This window comes from Cygnus atratus, chromosome 5 (genome assembly GCF_013377495.2).
Source record: "Cygnus atratus isolate AKBS03 ecotype Queensland, Australia chromosome 5, CAtr_DNAZoo_HiC_assembly, whole genome shotgun sequence".
In the NCBI taxonomy this organism is placed as follows: domain Eukaryota; kingdom Metazoa; phylum Chordata; class Aves; order Anseriformes; family Anatidae; genus Cygnus; species Cygnus atratus.
In genome coordinates this window covers 12,071,796-12,085,770 of record NC_066366.1, presented here as the reverse complement: position 1 = coordinate 12,085,770, position 13,975 = coordinate 12,071,796, and the positions used below count along the sequence as shown (strand labels likewise).

The 13,975-nt window shown below is 45.1% G+C and overlaps 1 protein-coding gene across 4 annotated transcripts; it reads left to right on the top strand.

Moving 5' to 3' along the window:
- Positions 1-3,357: 3,357 nt before the first annotated feature.
- Positions 3,358-13,825, top strand: RAPSN (receptor associated protein of the synapse). Of its 4 annotated transcripts, none has more exons than XM_050710812.1 (8): positions 3,358-3,549; positions 6,187-6,378; positions 7,639-7,797; positions 8,132-8,230; positions 8,328-8,450; positions 12,178-12,231; positions 12,881-13,080; positions 13,753-13,825. In XM_050710812.1, exons 1-8 carry the CDS (start codon positions 3,358-3,360, stop codon positions 13,823-13,825), a joined length of 1,092 nt encoding a protein of 363 aa, XP_050566769.1. The 4 variants fall into 4 exon arrangements, with proteins under 4 accessions (XP_050566769.1, XP_050566770.1, XP_035405954.1 ...); XM_050710813.1 differs by having other exon boundaries at positions 6,040-6,219; XM_035550061.1 differs by having other exon boundaries at positions 6,040-6,378.
- The last annotated feature ends 150 nt before the right edge of the window (positions 13,826-13,975 follow it).

Below are 13,975 nucleotides of genomic sequence, written 5' to 3'. Positions count from 1 at the left end.
TCAGCTCAGATATGTCTGAGGTGAAAGATGGAAACACAATTGAATTGGAGAAGTGGTTTGCTTAGCTGGGATGGAAGATTCCTGCTTGTGCAACGAAGTTGGCTAGCGTCATCTCACACAATCAGTTAGCAACTTCGTCCATTATATCTTATGACACTGAGACTAGATCCATCAATACTTAGATGTATTAAACTACAAATAAGAGCCAGTGTATTAATTTCTGAAAATCACTAGCATTTCACATGGGTTCTTAAGTTCATCAACATGAAAACACAAACCTGTAGATTAAGTCCTGATGTTGAATGTTTAGGCAAAATTGTTTTCCTCTCACATCCTCCTCCAGCTTTCACTACTTGTTTTAACTCCAGGCTCCAATCTTCCTGACTTTACCAGCCATGTTCTGCTGTCTTCATATGGCCAGGAGCCACAGGGGATACATTATGAAGAGCAGTGGGGAAGGAGACAAGCAGCTCAGTGTGGTCACTCTGAGAAAGTGACCGTGTGTATGACTATAGCTCCACAGCGTGACAGGTGAGATTCCCCGATTTAGCGTTTCCTTGCACCTCACAGGCTTACCTATTTGTAGTTCCCGAGGAAAACTGTTGATCGTTTAATGTAGAAGCTGTACTTGTATCATTTATAAACTAGACCAATCTTGAACCACAGACTGACCACTGCTGTTAATTTCTCAGTTAGTGTCTTGGTGATGCTACCCATTTACCCCTCCATATTTAGGCAGCCTCATTGGGCTCAAAGTGGCGTGTTCCATATCAGAGTATGTTTCTGTTTTTGAAAGTGACCAGTTTGAGCTTGACAGTTCTAGCCCTTAATTTACTAGGTTAAATTTTCATCTTGGCAGACTAGTTGTGAGTGGATTCTTAAGAAACTAAGCAGCGTTTCAGAGGAGAATAGCAAGCAACTCAAAAGCAAGGAAGTACAGTGCAATCAAGAAAATGCAGGACAGATCATCTACCTGCTAGAATGGCTTTGGCAGACTGCAAGGCATCTCCTTTCCACTTTGACCTTTCCTCATCGGATATAAGAGCAGCGTTATGGATGAAGTGAAGTGTTCCAAAGGCATCAGGATGAGTTAAGGTACAGACAGGCTACTTGTGGAAGGTAATTTTACAAAATGGTCTGCTCCAGCAAAGAATTGTGACTTCTTTTTTATTTCCCTCTTCTTGAGTCCTGCCTGGCTTCATTCTTTCATGCTGTCAACTGCAATGTCTCCTGTCTCTGGCCCTCTTAACTTCAGTTTCTCCAAGTCCCGAAAACCGATGGCCTCACCGTTATCACTGCTTTCCATGGGGATCAGCCTTCTGTATCATGTGTCCATCGTGCCACTCACCTCCAGATGGTCATATAAAAATCACTGATGGAAAGAAGGTTTTTTGTATTCCAAATCAGACTTCTAATGAAGTCCTAAAATATATGGTGAATAGATGTCTAACAGTGCTGCTGAAGTAATCTTGGCACATGAGCCAGCTCTGTGTCAGCTTTACTTTCCTTCCATCTTCTATAGGTTTTTCCATAGTTTCTACTTCTAGAGTTTGAGAGCACACAGTCTATGCTGAAGCTTCACCAAGCACATTACATCCCTGAAAAACAATGCAAAATTAAGTAATGTAAATATCAAAACCTCCCAAAAGAGAATCAGCCTGGTTGTAGCAAGAGTCCTCTACCATTTAAAATACTTTTAAAAATACTTTTCTGAGAAAATTTTGGATAAAGCTGTTGATGGAATCTCTCAAGAAGATGACTGCTATGGTGTAAAACCTCTGTGGGCTGTGACTCCTTATTATTGTGTGTCCTACTTTCCTTAAAGATATTGTATCAGGAAGGCTCCCTTGGCTGTTTGTGTTTCCTTAGGCAGCCACGATCCAGACCAAGATGGTCCAACTGGGATTCCGTCAGTCATTACCTTTGCTTGGGGCACCGTATTCATGTAGATGCAGGGAGGTAGCTGGAGACATGCCTGCTTCAGCATGTGAGTCTGTTGTTAAAACTTTGAATTGCCATTTCTTCTATTTGGCTTGTAAAAGGATCCCAAACAGGTGTCTGGGACTTCTGTATCTGAAAAATGTTAAACTTCTCTGATGCATCTCCCCAATCCCCAAGTTAGGTATCTCTTCTTCTGAAGGGCAGAGTAAATCTATACATAACAAAGACTAAGCCCATTAAAATTGCACCAGATCAATAGGGGTATGAAACTTGATTCCTAGAGTAACCAGTCTAAGTTTACTCTTTCAAAGATGTGTAGGCGAGTTAAAAGCTATCTTATAATTGGGCTGACAATCTTCTTATGTGCTTGCATCTTTCTTATGCAGAAATGTATTGCTTTCAGTTGTTATTATCAGTCATTGTTAAAGATCAGAAAGTTCTGGAAGCAGAACTTCAACAGCGCCTTTGACAACTTCTATTGAAAACTCCCGGAGGACTGTTGCAGGTATCTGATGGCAGTGAGTAACAGTCACGAACAGTTTTTCAGTGTGGTTAGCTTCTTGTTCTCCTGGAGAGGTTAACAAGTCAGTGGCATATTTGCAGCAAATCAGTGACAGAGCTGACCCTTGGCCGCAGAAACTGTCCCCATTCCCAGCTTAGGTCCTCAAGAGGGGGGCAGAATTTTGAGCCTGGCAAAGCACCAGGCACATTGTTGCAAGCATAATGTGTATGCTGAAACTTTTAAAATCATACCCTACTTCTTCAGACACGTATTGTTACTAAAGCTACATTCCTAGATGAGGCTGCTACCTCCTAGGCTAGCCCGCCCCTCCAGTGCTTGCAAAAGAGGAGGGCAAGGGAGAAAGGCAAGAGAACTGAGACATGCCTGTGACTTCAGCTGATTGTCTCTCCCTGGGGTATTTATAAGCCGCATACTGGCGGGCTGGGGTGGGCAGTTGGCTCACCCTGACCTTGGGAGCTGGGAAGCCTGACTAGCATTCCTGGGAGCCATGTGAGCCAGACTGGCAGGCGCAGCTGTAGCCAATGGGGGGGCCCAGCAGTGGCTGCTCAGATTGAGTTTCACTCCCGTCGCTTGAGATTATTCTCTTTCTCTCCCTGTTGTGTTTTTCCTCTTTGTTTATGGGATTGGACAGCCGAATGCATTGACAGAGTCTTAACAAGCAAGACGTTTGCCTAATGGATTTGGGATTCTGCCTTCAGTGCTGAACAACCACTTCTTGCCATTGCTTACCATAGCTCCAGCCCCGTTACATGGCTGGGCTTTTATGGCTCCAAGCTTTCTGAGTGCACAACCCGCCCTCCTGTATTAGGGCATTTTATGTTGTGTTCTCTCTCGGGTACTTCCTTTTTGCTCTCCTTAGAGGTTAGTATATGAGGCTTTTTAATGCATGGGAGATGGGTCAGGACCAGACAAAGCAACAGATAGAAAAAGGACTCCATCTTTACCAGTCTAATCAGACCGAAAAGGCACTGCAAGTCTGGATGAGGGTTTTGGAGAAGTCTGCGGATCCTGCTGGCAGGTTTCGGGTTTTGGGTTGCCTCATCACTGCTCATGCAGAGATGGGCAGATACAAAGATATGCTGAAGGTAAGGCAAACTGGAGATGAATGCATGCCATTGTGTCGCATCCACTATGGAGAGTGGCTGGAGATTAGAATGTAAAATCAGGGCTTTTATTTTGCATATAGTCAGATGTACCAGCTACTGGGTGCATATCGTGGGCTGCCTTATTCACTGTGTTGACCAATAGCTCCAGCCCACAAGGTACGCAGAGTACTGCTTTTCATTGGGTCTGGTCCCTCAGGATTCCCAGATTAATGAGGTTCTGCAGATAATCATGGGGACCTTTCTTGATTTATTCATCATTTACAGGCACACCGTATGATCAGGCTTCACAAAAAGGCATGAAAACATGGCCTTTATTTTTCTTTTACTGTAAAAACTGTTTATAGCGCATGCATTAGTGTAAAAAGAGATCTCCAAATAGATTCTATAGAAAAAGTGTCAGTCTTGAGAAGAGGTGTCTGTTATCTTGTTCAGCTGCTGTTTGATATCTGACACAGATCTTACACTGTTTTTTATTGTAACTCTTTGCATGGGGACTGATTAAGAGGGGAATGGAGATGCTTTTTTTGATGGGGGGGTGAAGGGTGATGAGAAATGTTCCAGGAGGGGTCTGAGAGGTGTGCCCTATTGTCAGGATAGCGTTGAAGAAAGAAGGACATAGGGCTTGATGAAAGGTTGGCAAAAAGAAGCTGAAGCTTCACTTGAAGAACATGAGGATAAAGCTTCTGAATAAGTGAACAAAAGGAAGCTGACAAGTGGATCTGAGAAGTCACAGGATGCACATATAGTAGCAGGCAGCGTTTGGGAGTGACTCAGGAATCTAAAGACAAGAGGATGTTGTAATAGTCTTAAGAAACTATCCCAGCCTGAAATAGGGTCTTGCTAAAGGGCTTTGATATTCTTGTCCTGATGGTTTTGGCTGCCTCTTAAGAGACTGGTAATCATTCAACATTTAGCATAAAAAGTGAAGAGGGTGCTCATATCTCATTGAAAAGTTTTTGGTAGCTCTGTTTAGAAGGTGTGTGTGTGTGGGGGGGGTCTTACTAGTAAACCTGTGCACATATCAAAGCCTTATCTACAAAGCAGATGCTTAGCATGAAGAAGAAAGAGGGGTATTAATAGACTTGGAAAACATTTGAAGAAAAAACAAGAAATTCTGAGAAGCAATGTGGGATTAAGTGGTGGCAGAAACAATGGACTGATTAGAGAAAAGAGAATCGAAAAAGTAAGATGTGGCTACCTGGAGAAAATACTGAAGGCTTCACAGAAACAAGAAACAGGCAAATGAGTGGGCCCACAACACTCGAGCTGTAACTTCTTGCCTGAGAAGAGAACAGAAAACAGGATCAGAGTAGGTGAATTCTAGTTCTTCCCAGTGTTAGGAAAGAAAATGGCTTCAGTCGAACTGAAGATTTTACACTGCAAACGATCAAAGATAGAGGATGGAGAACTTTAGCAATAAATCACTGGGAGAGGAAATAACAGGAAAAAAGGGGGTCTGTGAATTAAACACATGAAATTAACTGGGATTTAAGAAGAGTTATGATGCTCAATCTCTTGGAGAGAGAAATTAACTTCACACCAAGGAATGAGGCTGTGACTATCAGGAAGTAATGAAGAACTGATACAAAGGTAAGGGAATCCAGGAACGCATAAGCTAGTGCACATTGCTGGATACACACAACAACCTTCCTAAAGCGCTACGGAGGGGGTGAACACATACCCAAGCGTAAACAATTTGATTGTTTTTTATTTTGTGGAATATGTAATATATTCTAGTGGGTTAAATTATCAACTGTTGCCAGTGTGCAGAAGTGAAGCAATTGGTGCCTTTGGGAGTTACCTGTAAATCTAACTGCTAATCTCTAATGCAAACACATATGGAGAAAATTGCTAAATATTTACCTTTGCTACGGGCATTAATTCCAGCCAGCAGTGTGCTTGGTTCATCACAAAACATACAAGAGAGTCCCTGCTCAGAAGAGCTTGTGGTCTAAAAGAAAAAGACTTCAAATCATTTGAGAGAACTGTATACAATGAATCCTGGGGGTTATAGAACAAAAATGATTAATACAACTCGACCGTAATTTGATTGTATAAAACTGATGAATGAAGAAGCTTGCTTAGTTTCTTTGAGTACTTTAATAGCTTAAGCATTCCAGAGAAAGCAGAATAAATAAACCAAGTGAAAGAAAAATGCGCTGCATTGTCAGATGTTTTCTGCCTTACCTGCTTCTCTTCAGGGCCGTTTAACTTTTTTTTTCCCCACTTATTGCCATTCCAGTTCATCTTCCTTGTCCAAGAGGCAGTGTGGAGAGAGGTTTCTTCAGACTGCTCCCATGCCTTGTAAACCTCTGCATAACTGCTCAGTTTATACAGTGCAGCTCAGTCCATGCTGTGCTGCTCAAGAGATGAGCCACTTCTCCAGTGCAGGATGCTACTCTGTGGGTCTTTGAGCTGTATTTATTTAAATTATATGCCTTTTATAAACACTGACTTTTCTACTTGAAGTTTGCAGTGGTACAGATTGACACAGCACGGGAGCTGGAAGACCCAGATTACCTTACAGAGGGCTACCTAAACCTGGCTCGCAGCAATGAGAAACTCTGTGAATTCCAGAAAACAATATCTTACTGTAAGACATGCTTGAACATGCAGGGTACCACTGTGAGCCTGCAGCTGAATGGCCAGGTGAGCCTCAGCATGGGCAATGCATTCCTGGGCCTCAGTGTTTTCCAGAAGGCTTTGGAGTGCTTTGAGAAAGCTTTACGCTATGCACACAACAACGATGACAAGATGCTGGAGTGTCGAGTCTGCTGTAGCCTCGGGAACTTCTATGCCCAGATAAAGGTGCAGTAACCTAAGGGATGGGAGGATGGGGTGGTGGTTGACTCATTATGGAAATAATTGGAAATTGTGTGAATTTCAGCTTATACGTTTGCTACAGAAAGTGAAGCGCTGGGAGAGCGTTTCAAGTTAAAATCTCTACTTTATAAAATCATCAGTGAGTATTTCCCTTTGCAGTAAGGATGGGAGGATTAGTGGAATGCTTATATAGCACAGCAGAAGCAGCTGTGAATTGAAAAGATCAAACTTAGCTTCAAAGAAGATCACATCAGAGGAGGCACTGTCTGCGCACAGGGCTGGCAGCCAGAACTCATGGATTCTCTTTCTAGCTCTACTACTATTGCAGGCAAATAGCTATTTATATGTACAAAACCAGGCAGGAACTGTGGATGGGGTGATTTGCTAGTTCTAACTAATATCACAAACTCAACAAATAGTTTCACAAAAGTCTTGATTTTTTATCACTAATGGAAGACTCACCAACTAAAGTGTTGAAAACTCTCATTAAACTTCCCTCATAGTGCCAAAAATAAAGAGGCAAATATTATACTGTGTACTTTTGAGGTATGAAATAAAAAGAGAACAGAAACTAAAATGTTGAGGTTGCCTTTGTGCATCTTGGAGAATAAAAAAAAAAAAAGCTTTTCATTTTTGCAGCATCATATATCTCATTTGAGAATGGTTTAGATATCTTTAATAGTTTTATGTACTTATTGTAAAATAAGATTTCTTTCTAAAAACTTTTTAATGCAGAAAGATGCTTAAAATATTTTTTTATTAGTTATTGTCAGTTTGGTAGGGCTGTGAATTTTTTGTTCCTGTTTCCTGCAATGCTGAATAACCAGCCTCTTAGAGATCCTGACTTGCCATATGGAGAACATGAGGGCTCCATGTAGATGCTGAAAGTGGAGCTGATGCAAGAACAGAGTTTTCACCCTTCAGTTATAGAAGATGGTAAATGATTCTGGCAGCGTAAGGCTGATGGTGCAATATATAAAATTCATTTGCTGTGTCGTTTCTCCAGTGTCCTGAACACATGGAGTAATATGAATTCAGCATATGGCAATTCCACCTTCCGCAGTTTGATATCCATGTCAATTTAGAAAACCAGGCGTGTAGAAGAGGACAGGCAGGGGAAGAAGGGCGTACAAAAACCAGCTAGCTGTTGCAGCATTAGTAAATCAAAAATGGTTGCTTTTTTTTCTCCTTATTTTTTTCTTTACTTTTGCTGTACCTACTTCTGTCTGTTTGTCTGCCTTACAGGACTATGAGAAAGCTTTATTCTTCCCATGTAAAGCAGCGGAGCTGGTGAATGATTACGGGACAGGCTGGAGCTTGAAGTACCGTGCAATGAGCCAGTACCACATGGCAGTGGCCTATCGGAAGCTGGGGCGCTTGGCAGATGCCATGGACTGCTGTGAGGTATAGGGTGCAGGCAGATGCAGAGCATCAGAGGTCTCAGCAAGGGTATTTTGCCTGCAGGACAGGACTGAGAGGAAGAAATGCAATGGCATTCACACCTGACTAGATACTGATGTTGCCTCCATGTCTTAGAGTTGTGGTTTCAGTAGCCCTGGGTGCCTCCAAGTTTGGGCCTATGAATGTCCCCCTAGTTGGGAGTGTGAATGCGACTGTAGTTCCTTTAAAAACATTGTGCCATTTCTCTGGAGCTGACCCTTCAATGGCTGGAGCACAGCCCAGCCCTGTTCTGAACCAGAAGCAAGCTCTCTTGCTGACTAAAGACTGTTTCTTTCAGGAGTCCATGAAGATTGCCCTTCAGCATGGTGACCGGCCTCTGCAAGCGCTGTGTCTGCTGTGCTTTGCTGATATCCATCTCAGTCGCAAAGATGTGCAGGTACAGCTCTTTCCTGCCAGGAAGGATATAGGGGATGGCAAGAGGGTGTAAAAAGCAGGCCAAAGCACAACATGCATTTTCCTCCCCGCTTCTGCAGACAGCCTTTCCTCGGTATGATTCTGCCATGAGCATCATGACAGAGATTGGAAACCGCCTGGGACAGATCCAGGTGCTGCTAGGAGTGGCTAAGTGCTGGATGATCCAGAAGGAGCTGGACAAGGTCAGTTACAAGCTTGTTTTTACACAAGTTTTTTAGATGAGATAAGAGCAGTCATTTTCCGAGCTGAATGCCCATCAATGTGCAGTAGAGCTGTTGCTTGTACAGTTGCATTTCTCCGAATGGTCCCTCTCAACCAGGAATTTGTTGCTAACAGTATGAACATCCGTTCTGAGTCAGCTTGGTGTCTTACAGAACTGTCTCATTAGTCAGTCCCGATGACTTTAAACACTACTCTGAGAAACTGTTACTGGGGGAAGGAAGTCGTCTCCTGCCGTTGTAGGCAATCAGCTTATCCTTACGCTCTGAAATAGATTCCACTGCCTACTTTTTAGCAATACGACTAAGCTCCTTATTGTTAGTGATGATTTTTAGACAGCTCTACAGCTCCACCATGTGCTCTGCAGATAAATGTGGCATCAAATTCCTGGAGGAAATTTGAAGGTATATAAACCGTGATGTGAAACAGAAATGAGAGCAGAAAATGATTTGGGAATAGACAGCAGGTCAACATAGTACAAGGAGGTGAAGTTACTTATTTTGAAAATACTTAGGCAGTGTATGTGTCTTAAATACCAGACTGTATTAAATGCTGCAGATTGCACTGCAGGAATGTTAGTGGGCTGCAGAGGGAGATGCTCAGAAGTTGGTCTTGAACTAGTGACGAACAATCTGCAGTGCCTCTACAGTGACACATCAAGATGCTGTTTTGGATGTAGATGTGTGGTGGTTTTACTCGGGTGGGCGGCCGAGCTCCACCACAACCACACTCTCACTCCCCCTCCTGAAAGAGGAACGGGGAGAAAATACGATGAAAAGGGCTCAAGGGTTGAGATAAGGACGAGGAGATCGCACAGTAATTATCGTGATGGGCAAAACAGACTCAGCATAGGGAGATAGTAAGATTTATTGCCTAATACTAACAAGCTAGAGAAGCGAGAAACAAAGGAAAGAAACCAAAAGCACCTTCCCCCCCATCCACCCTCTTCCACCTCCTCCCCCTGCGCAACGCAGGGGAATGGGGGTTATGGTCAGTCTATAGCGCTTCTTCTCTGCTGCTCCTTCTCGGTCACTCTCGTCCCCTGTGCTGTGGGGTCCCTCCCACAGGATGCAGTCCTTGCTGAACTGATCCGGCGTGGGCTGCCCACAGGCAGCAGCTCTTCAAGAACTGCTCCAGATATGGGTCCGTACCATGGGGTCCATCCCTCAGGAGCAAACTGCTCCAACCTGGATCCCCCACGGGCAGCAGCTCCTGCCAGGTCACCTGCTCCTGCGTGGGCTCCTCTCCATGGGCTACAGGTCCGGCCCGGAATCTGCTCCGGCAGGGGTCTTCCACGGGCCGCAGCCTCCATCAGTGCAGGTCCACCTGCTCCACCGTGGTACTCCATGGGCTGCAGGGGGACAGCCTGCTTCACCATGGTCTTCACCACAGGCCGCAGGGGATTTCTGCTCTGGTGCCTGGAGCACCTCTCCCCCTCCTTCTTCACTGACCTTGGCGCCTGCAAGGCTGCTCCTCACTCCTCTCACTCTCCCAGCTGTTGTGTGTGGCGCAGCGTTTTTTTTTCCCTGTCTTAAATATGCTCTCACAGAGGCGCAAAACAACATCACTTATTGGCTCAGCTCTGGTCAGCAGTGGGGCCCTTATCAAACATGGGGCAGCTTCTAGATCCTTCTCACAGAAGCCACCCCTATGGCCCCCTGCTACTAAAACCTTGCCACGTAAACCCACTACAAGATGTGTTGAAGTTTCACTCTTATTAGTCATGAGAGAGACAAAGTATATGAAGTAAAATGAAGCATCTCAGAAGGAAAGCAGTATGTGTCTGTCAGAAAAGACAAGTTCAAGGTGCTGTCAGCATCCAAGTTCCCTGCAGTAGGAAATCAGCTGGGTGAGATACACCTTGCAATGTCAAAAACTAAATGCTACGTTTGCATTGGAAGAAGAAACTGTGGACATAACTGCCTAGTGTAATCCCTTCCAAGCCTCACATCTCATATGTGTCCTGTGATACAGGACGCAGCAAGTAGGCCCGTAAAGAAGTCAATATTCAGCACACTCATCTAACCCCTACATCCCCTGGTCTCACCTTTAGCCATTGCCACCCTCTGCTATCACAAACAGTTCTCACCTGTGAGACCCTGGTGAGGGCTTTGCAGACATGAGACCCTGATGAAGGCTTTGTAGACAGTTCTCACCTGTGAGACCCTGATGAGGGCTTTGCAGAGCCCTGATCTCACCAAACCCATAAAAGAATGGAATGAAGCTTGGATTCTGCTCCAGGTGTTAGAGGCAAGTCTGCCCTGGTGGTCAGGGACCTTATGCCCATTTGCCCCAAACGTGACCTCCTCAAATGTTACAGCACTGAATATTCTCCCAAGCCTGTTCCTCAGTTTTACCAGTCCCAGTTTCCATTTTTCATGCTACTCCTTCCAATATGAGAATTAAGTATGGCAATACTTAAGTATTTCCACTTTCAGATTCCCTGTTCTTGTCCCGGTCTTCTTCGGCCTCCCAATCTTCTCAGTCAGTCCCAGTTTCCTGTCATTGCATGTAGTCAATACTATGCCAATTCCTCCCCTGCTGTTGGCACAGCCTGCTTGCCCAAACTCTTGTGCAGTCTTCATTTTCCTGTCTCAGACAAACAGTCCCCTGGACTTCTCAGCACCTCTTCCTCCACCTCATGTGCTTCACTTTATTTCTTAGTCCCGGTCATTAATTCCAGGTTTTCCATTACACAGTCACTCTGCCTGGGCACAGCTCTCAGTTATGTTCTCGCTGCTGCTCTTCAGTTCCTACCTCCCTCCTTTGTGAGTTCCTTACCCTAGGCTGTTGCTGCCACCACAGGTCTAATGCCATCTCCTCTGCATTCTAGGTGCATTCTTTCATCTCAGCTGGTCGTCATCTCCTAGAATAGTGGTGATACCAAATTATAGGGTGCAAATTTGATGATGTTCCTCATTACCAATATTATGTCTCAGGGGAGGTCTCTTCTTCCTCTTGGACCTAAAGAGCAGGTCTTGATAGTCCTGGGAAACAGTGACTGATTATCAGAACAGTGGGGATCACTATGGCATCTAGGGGACAGTAGGGACTCATTTGGTATAACAGCTGCTATGCTAAACGTTTTGCTTCAGACTGAAAGAGTGTGCTAGCAGTACACTCCTACACTGCACTATGTGTAAGTAGGACAAAGCAGATATATGAAGAGCAGGAAAAAAATGGAGGAGCATGGTATATTGATAGTGCTGATCCCTTCTTGTCCCTCAGGTACAGATGAAATTGGAGTTGCCCAAAGATTATTGAGCCTGTAGGGAAGGATGGGGAAAAGGCTTGCTTTGCTTGTGCTTCATCCCAATCCTGAAGACAGTGTGATTGAGCTTAAATAAGTCTATGTTCTCTCTGCTTACAAACACCAGCCTCTGCCAACACCATACTCCTCCTTTGTGTGGTTTATGGCTGGAACAGAAATGTAGCTCTTCAATTATTTGTGGTCTTTCAGAAATCATAAGCTTTTCTTATGGATAAACTTTTTTTTTTTTTTTTTTGGGGGGGGGTATATCTGTCAGGCAGCCATCTTATGTCTCCAGAGTTGCAGGAATGCTTGTTTATCCAAATTCTGCTCTGTACCTCTTTACCTCTTTCTTTTAATAATTCCTGGTAGGGTATTTATAGAAGTGTGTTTCTGGTATATCAGACCGAGAATTGATGATGCGTGCTTTCTGTTCACAGGCTCTGGAAAGCATTGAAAAGGCACAGGAGCTGGCAGAGGGACTAGGGAACAAGGTAGGATACTGTAGCTTCTCTTCAGCACTATCTGTAGTCTTCTGTCAGGCAGTTTAAGAAGCCTAGCGTTCAAGTATCCAGACTTGTTATTGCTTATTAATGTCTCCATATTAATGATTAAGCATCATTAATTGATGCTTGACTTGTTTTGTTGTCAAGTGTTTAGTTGTGGGCATTAGCACAGATTATCATCAATGTGCAAGTCTGTAAAGCGAAGGAGGAATCACAGTGGGATAAACAGGGGAGTGGGAAGCAGTAAAAATGGAGTGTGAAACAGCCATAGAGCTGGAGGATTAGAGTTCTCTTCTTGGAAAATATTGTTGGCTGAGCAAGAGCTGAACAGCGTGCTGGTTGGAGGCAGAGGAAAGTGAAATGCAGCGTATGTCATGCATAGTTCAGGAACACCATCTTGATGAAAAAGCTGCAGAGTGCCTCAAACCTGCTCTCCCCTTTCGTGATGCGGGGGTACAGTTAATGTCAAGAAGTGCTGAGAGACCGAATGTCCTTATGACTGATCCTATCCCTTGGACAACTTGCTATGCTGATGTTTTCTCTAGCTGGACAATGGAGCTGTAGTAGTCTCATGTCCTTCTGCTACCACTCTGTCTTCATCTTGTTCGCTTTTCTTGTTTCTACCCTTCATGTGCAGCTTGGCCTGCTGAAGCTCCACTGCCTGTGTGAAAGGATCTATCGCACAAAGGGGCAGCAGCGAGAATTGCGTGACCATGTAGTGAAGTTCCATGAATGTGTGGAGGAGATGGAGCTGTACTGTGGCATGTGCGGAGAGTCAATTGGGGAGAAGAACAACCAGCTCCAGGCCCTGCCTTGCTCCCACTTCTTCCACTTGAAGTAATGAGCTAGAAGTACTACACATCCTTGCCATGACATTAGTCAGAGGCCGTTTGTGCCCAGAGTAGGATACTTCTATGGATGTTGTTCCTTAGGTTCTGTCATCTACTGTGTCCTACAGGATCCCATTGAATATCATGGCCTTAAAGGATGAGATTTAGCCCTGATGTCCATCCCACTTCCATCCTCTAAATGATTGTTCACTCACATCCTTGCCTTGTAGGCACTTAGCCTAAGTCCCAGATTATTTCATTTAATTTCCCCTGGGCAATTGACTTTTGGGCAGTTTGGCTTTTTGCCCTAAGTACCCCCCTTTTCTTTCAGGTAGATTTTGTATGGAGCTGAATAAGGCATTCAGTCTGTTACTGCGATGGTGGCACCAAAGAAACATTAGCCGTGCATACTTTTATTTTTAGAACTATAACACGTGTGACAGAACCTTTGTTCTAAAAATCAACAATTTAAAAATACACTACACACACTGAACTCAGGATCATCACGCTCGAGGGGTGGCAGCGGGCTCTGCTGTCCCCAGCAGCCCAGGAAAGCAGCGCTGCTTCCCCTTGTAGCGGGGGGGGGGAAGTGGGGAGGGGGTCGGGGCTCTGCCCCCTGCCGTGTTACACGCTCCACGGTGGCTGCAGAGCCCGCTGCCAACCGCCCCTTCCCTTGCAGGTGCCTGCAGACCAACGGGACCCGCGGCTGCCCCAACTGCCGCCGCCTCTCGGTGAAGCCGGGCTACGTCTGAGCGCCGCCGGGACGCGGCCGGGGGCCCTCCCGGGCTCCCCCTCAGCGTCGCCGCGCCAGGGCCGCGCTGCCTCCGCTCTGTCTGTACCGGCCCTGCCCGCAATAAAGCCGCACCTCCGCCAGCCGCCCGCTGCCGCCCGCGGGGGGACGG

Excerpts from the sequence above, each read along its gene's own strand:
- RAPSN (XM_035550061.1), top strand. The coding sequence starts at position 3,358 with ATGGGTCAGGACCAGACAAAGCAACAGATAGAAAAAGGACTCCATCTT. Across the intron at positions 8,231-8,327 it reads TCAGTCGCAAAGATGTGCAG|ACAGCCTTTCCTCGGTATGA; the intron begins GTACAGCTCTTT and ends CCGCTTCTGCAG. Across the intron at positions 12,232-12,880 it reads CAGAGGGACTAGGGAACAAG|CTTGGCCTGCTGAAGCTCCA; the intron begins GTAGGATACTGT and ends CTTCATGTGCAG.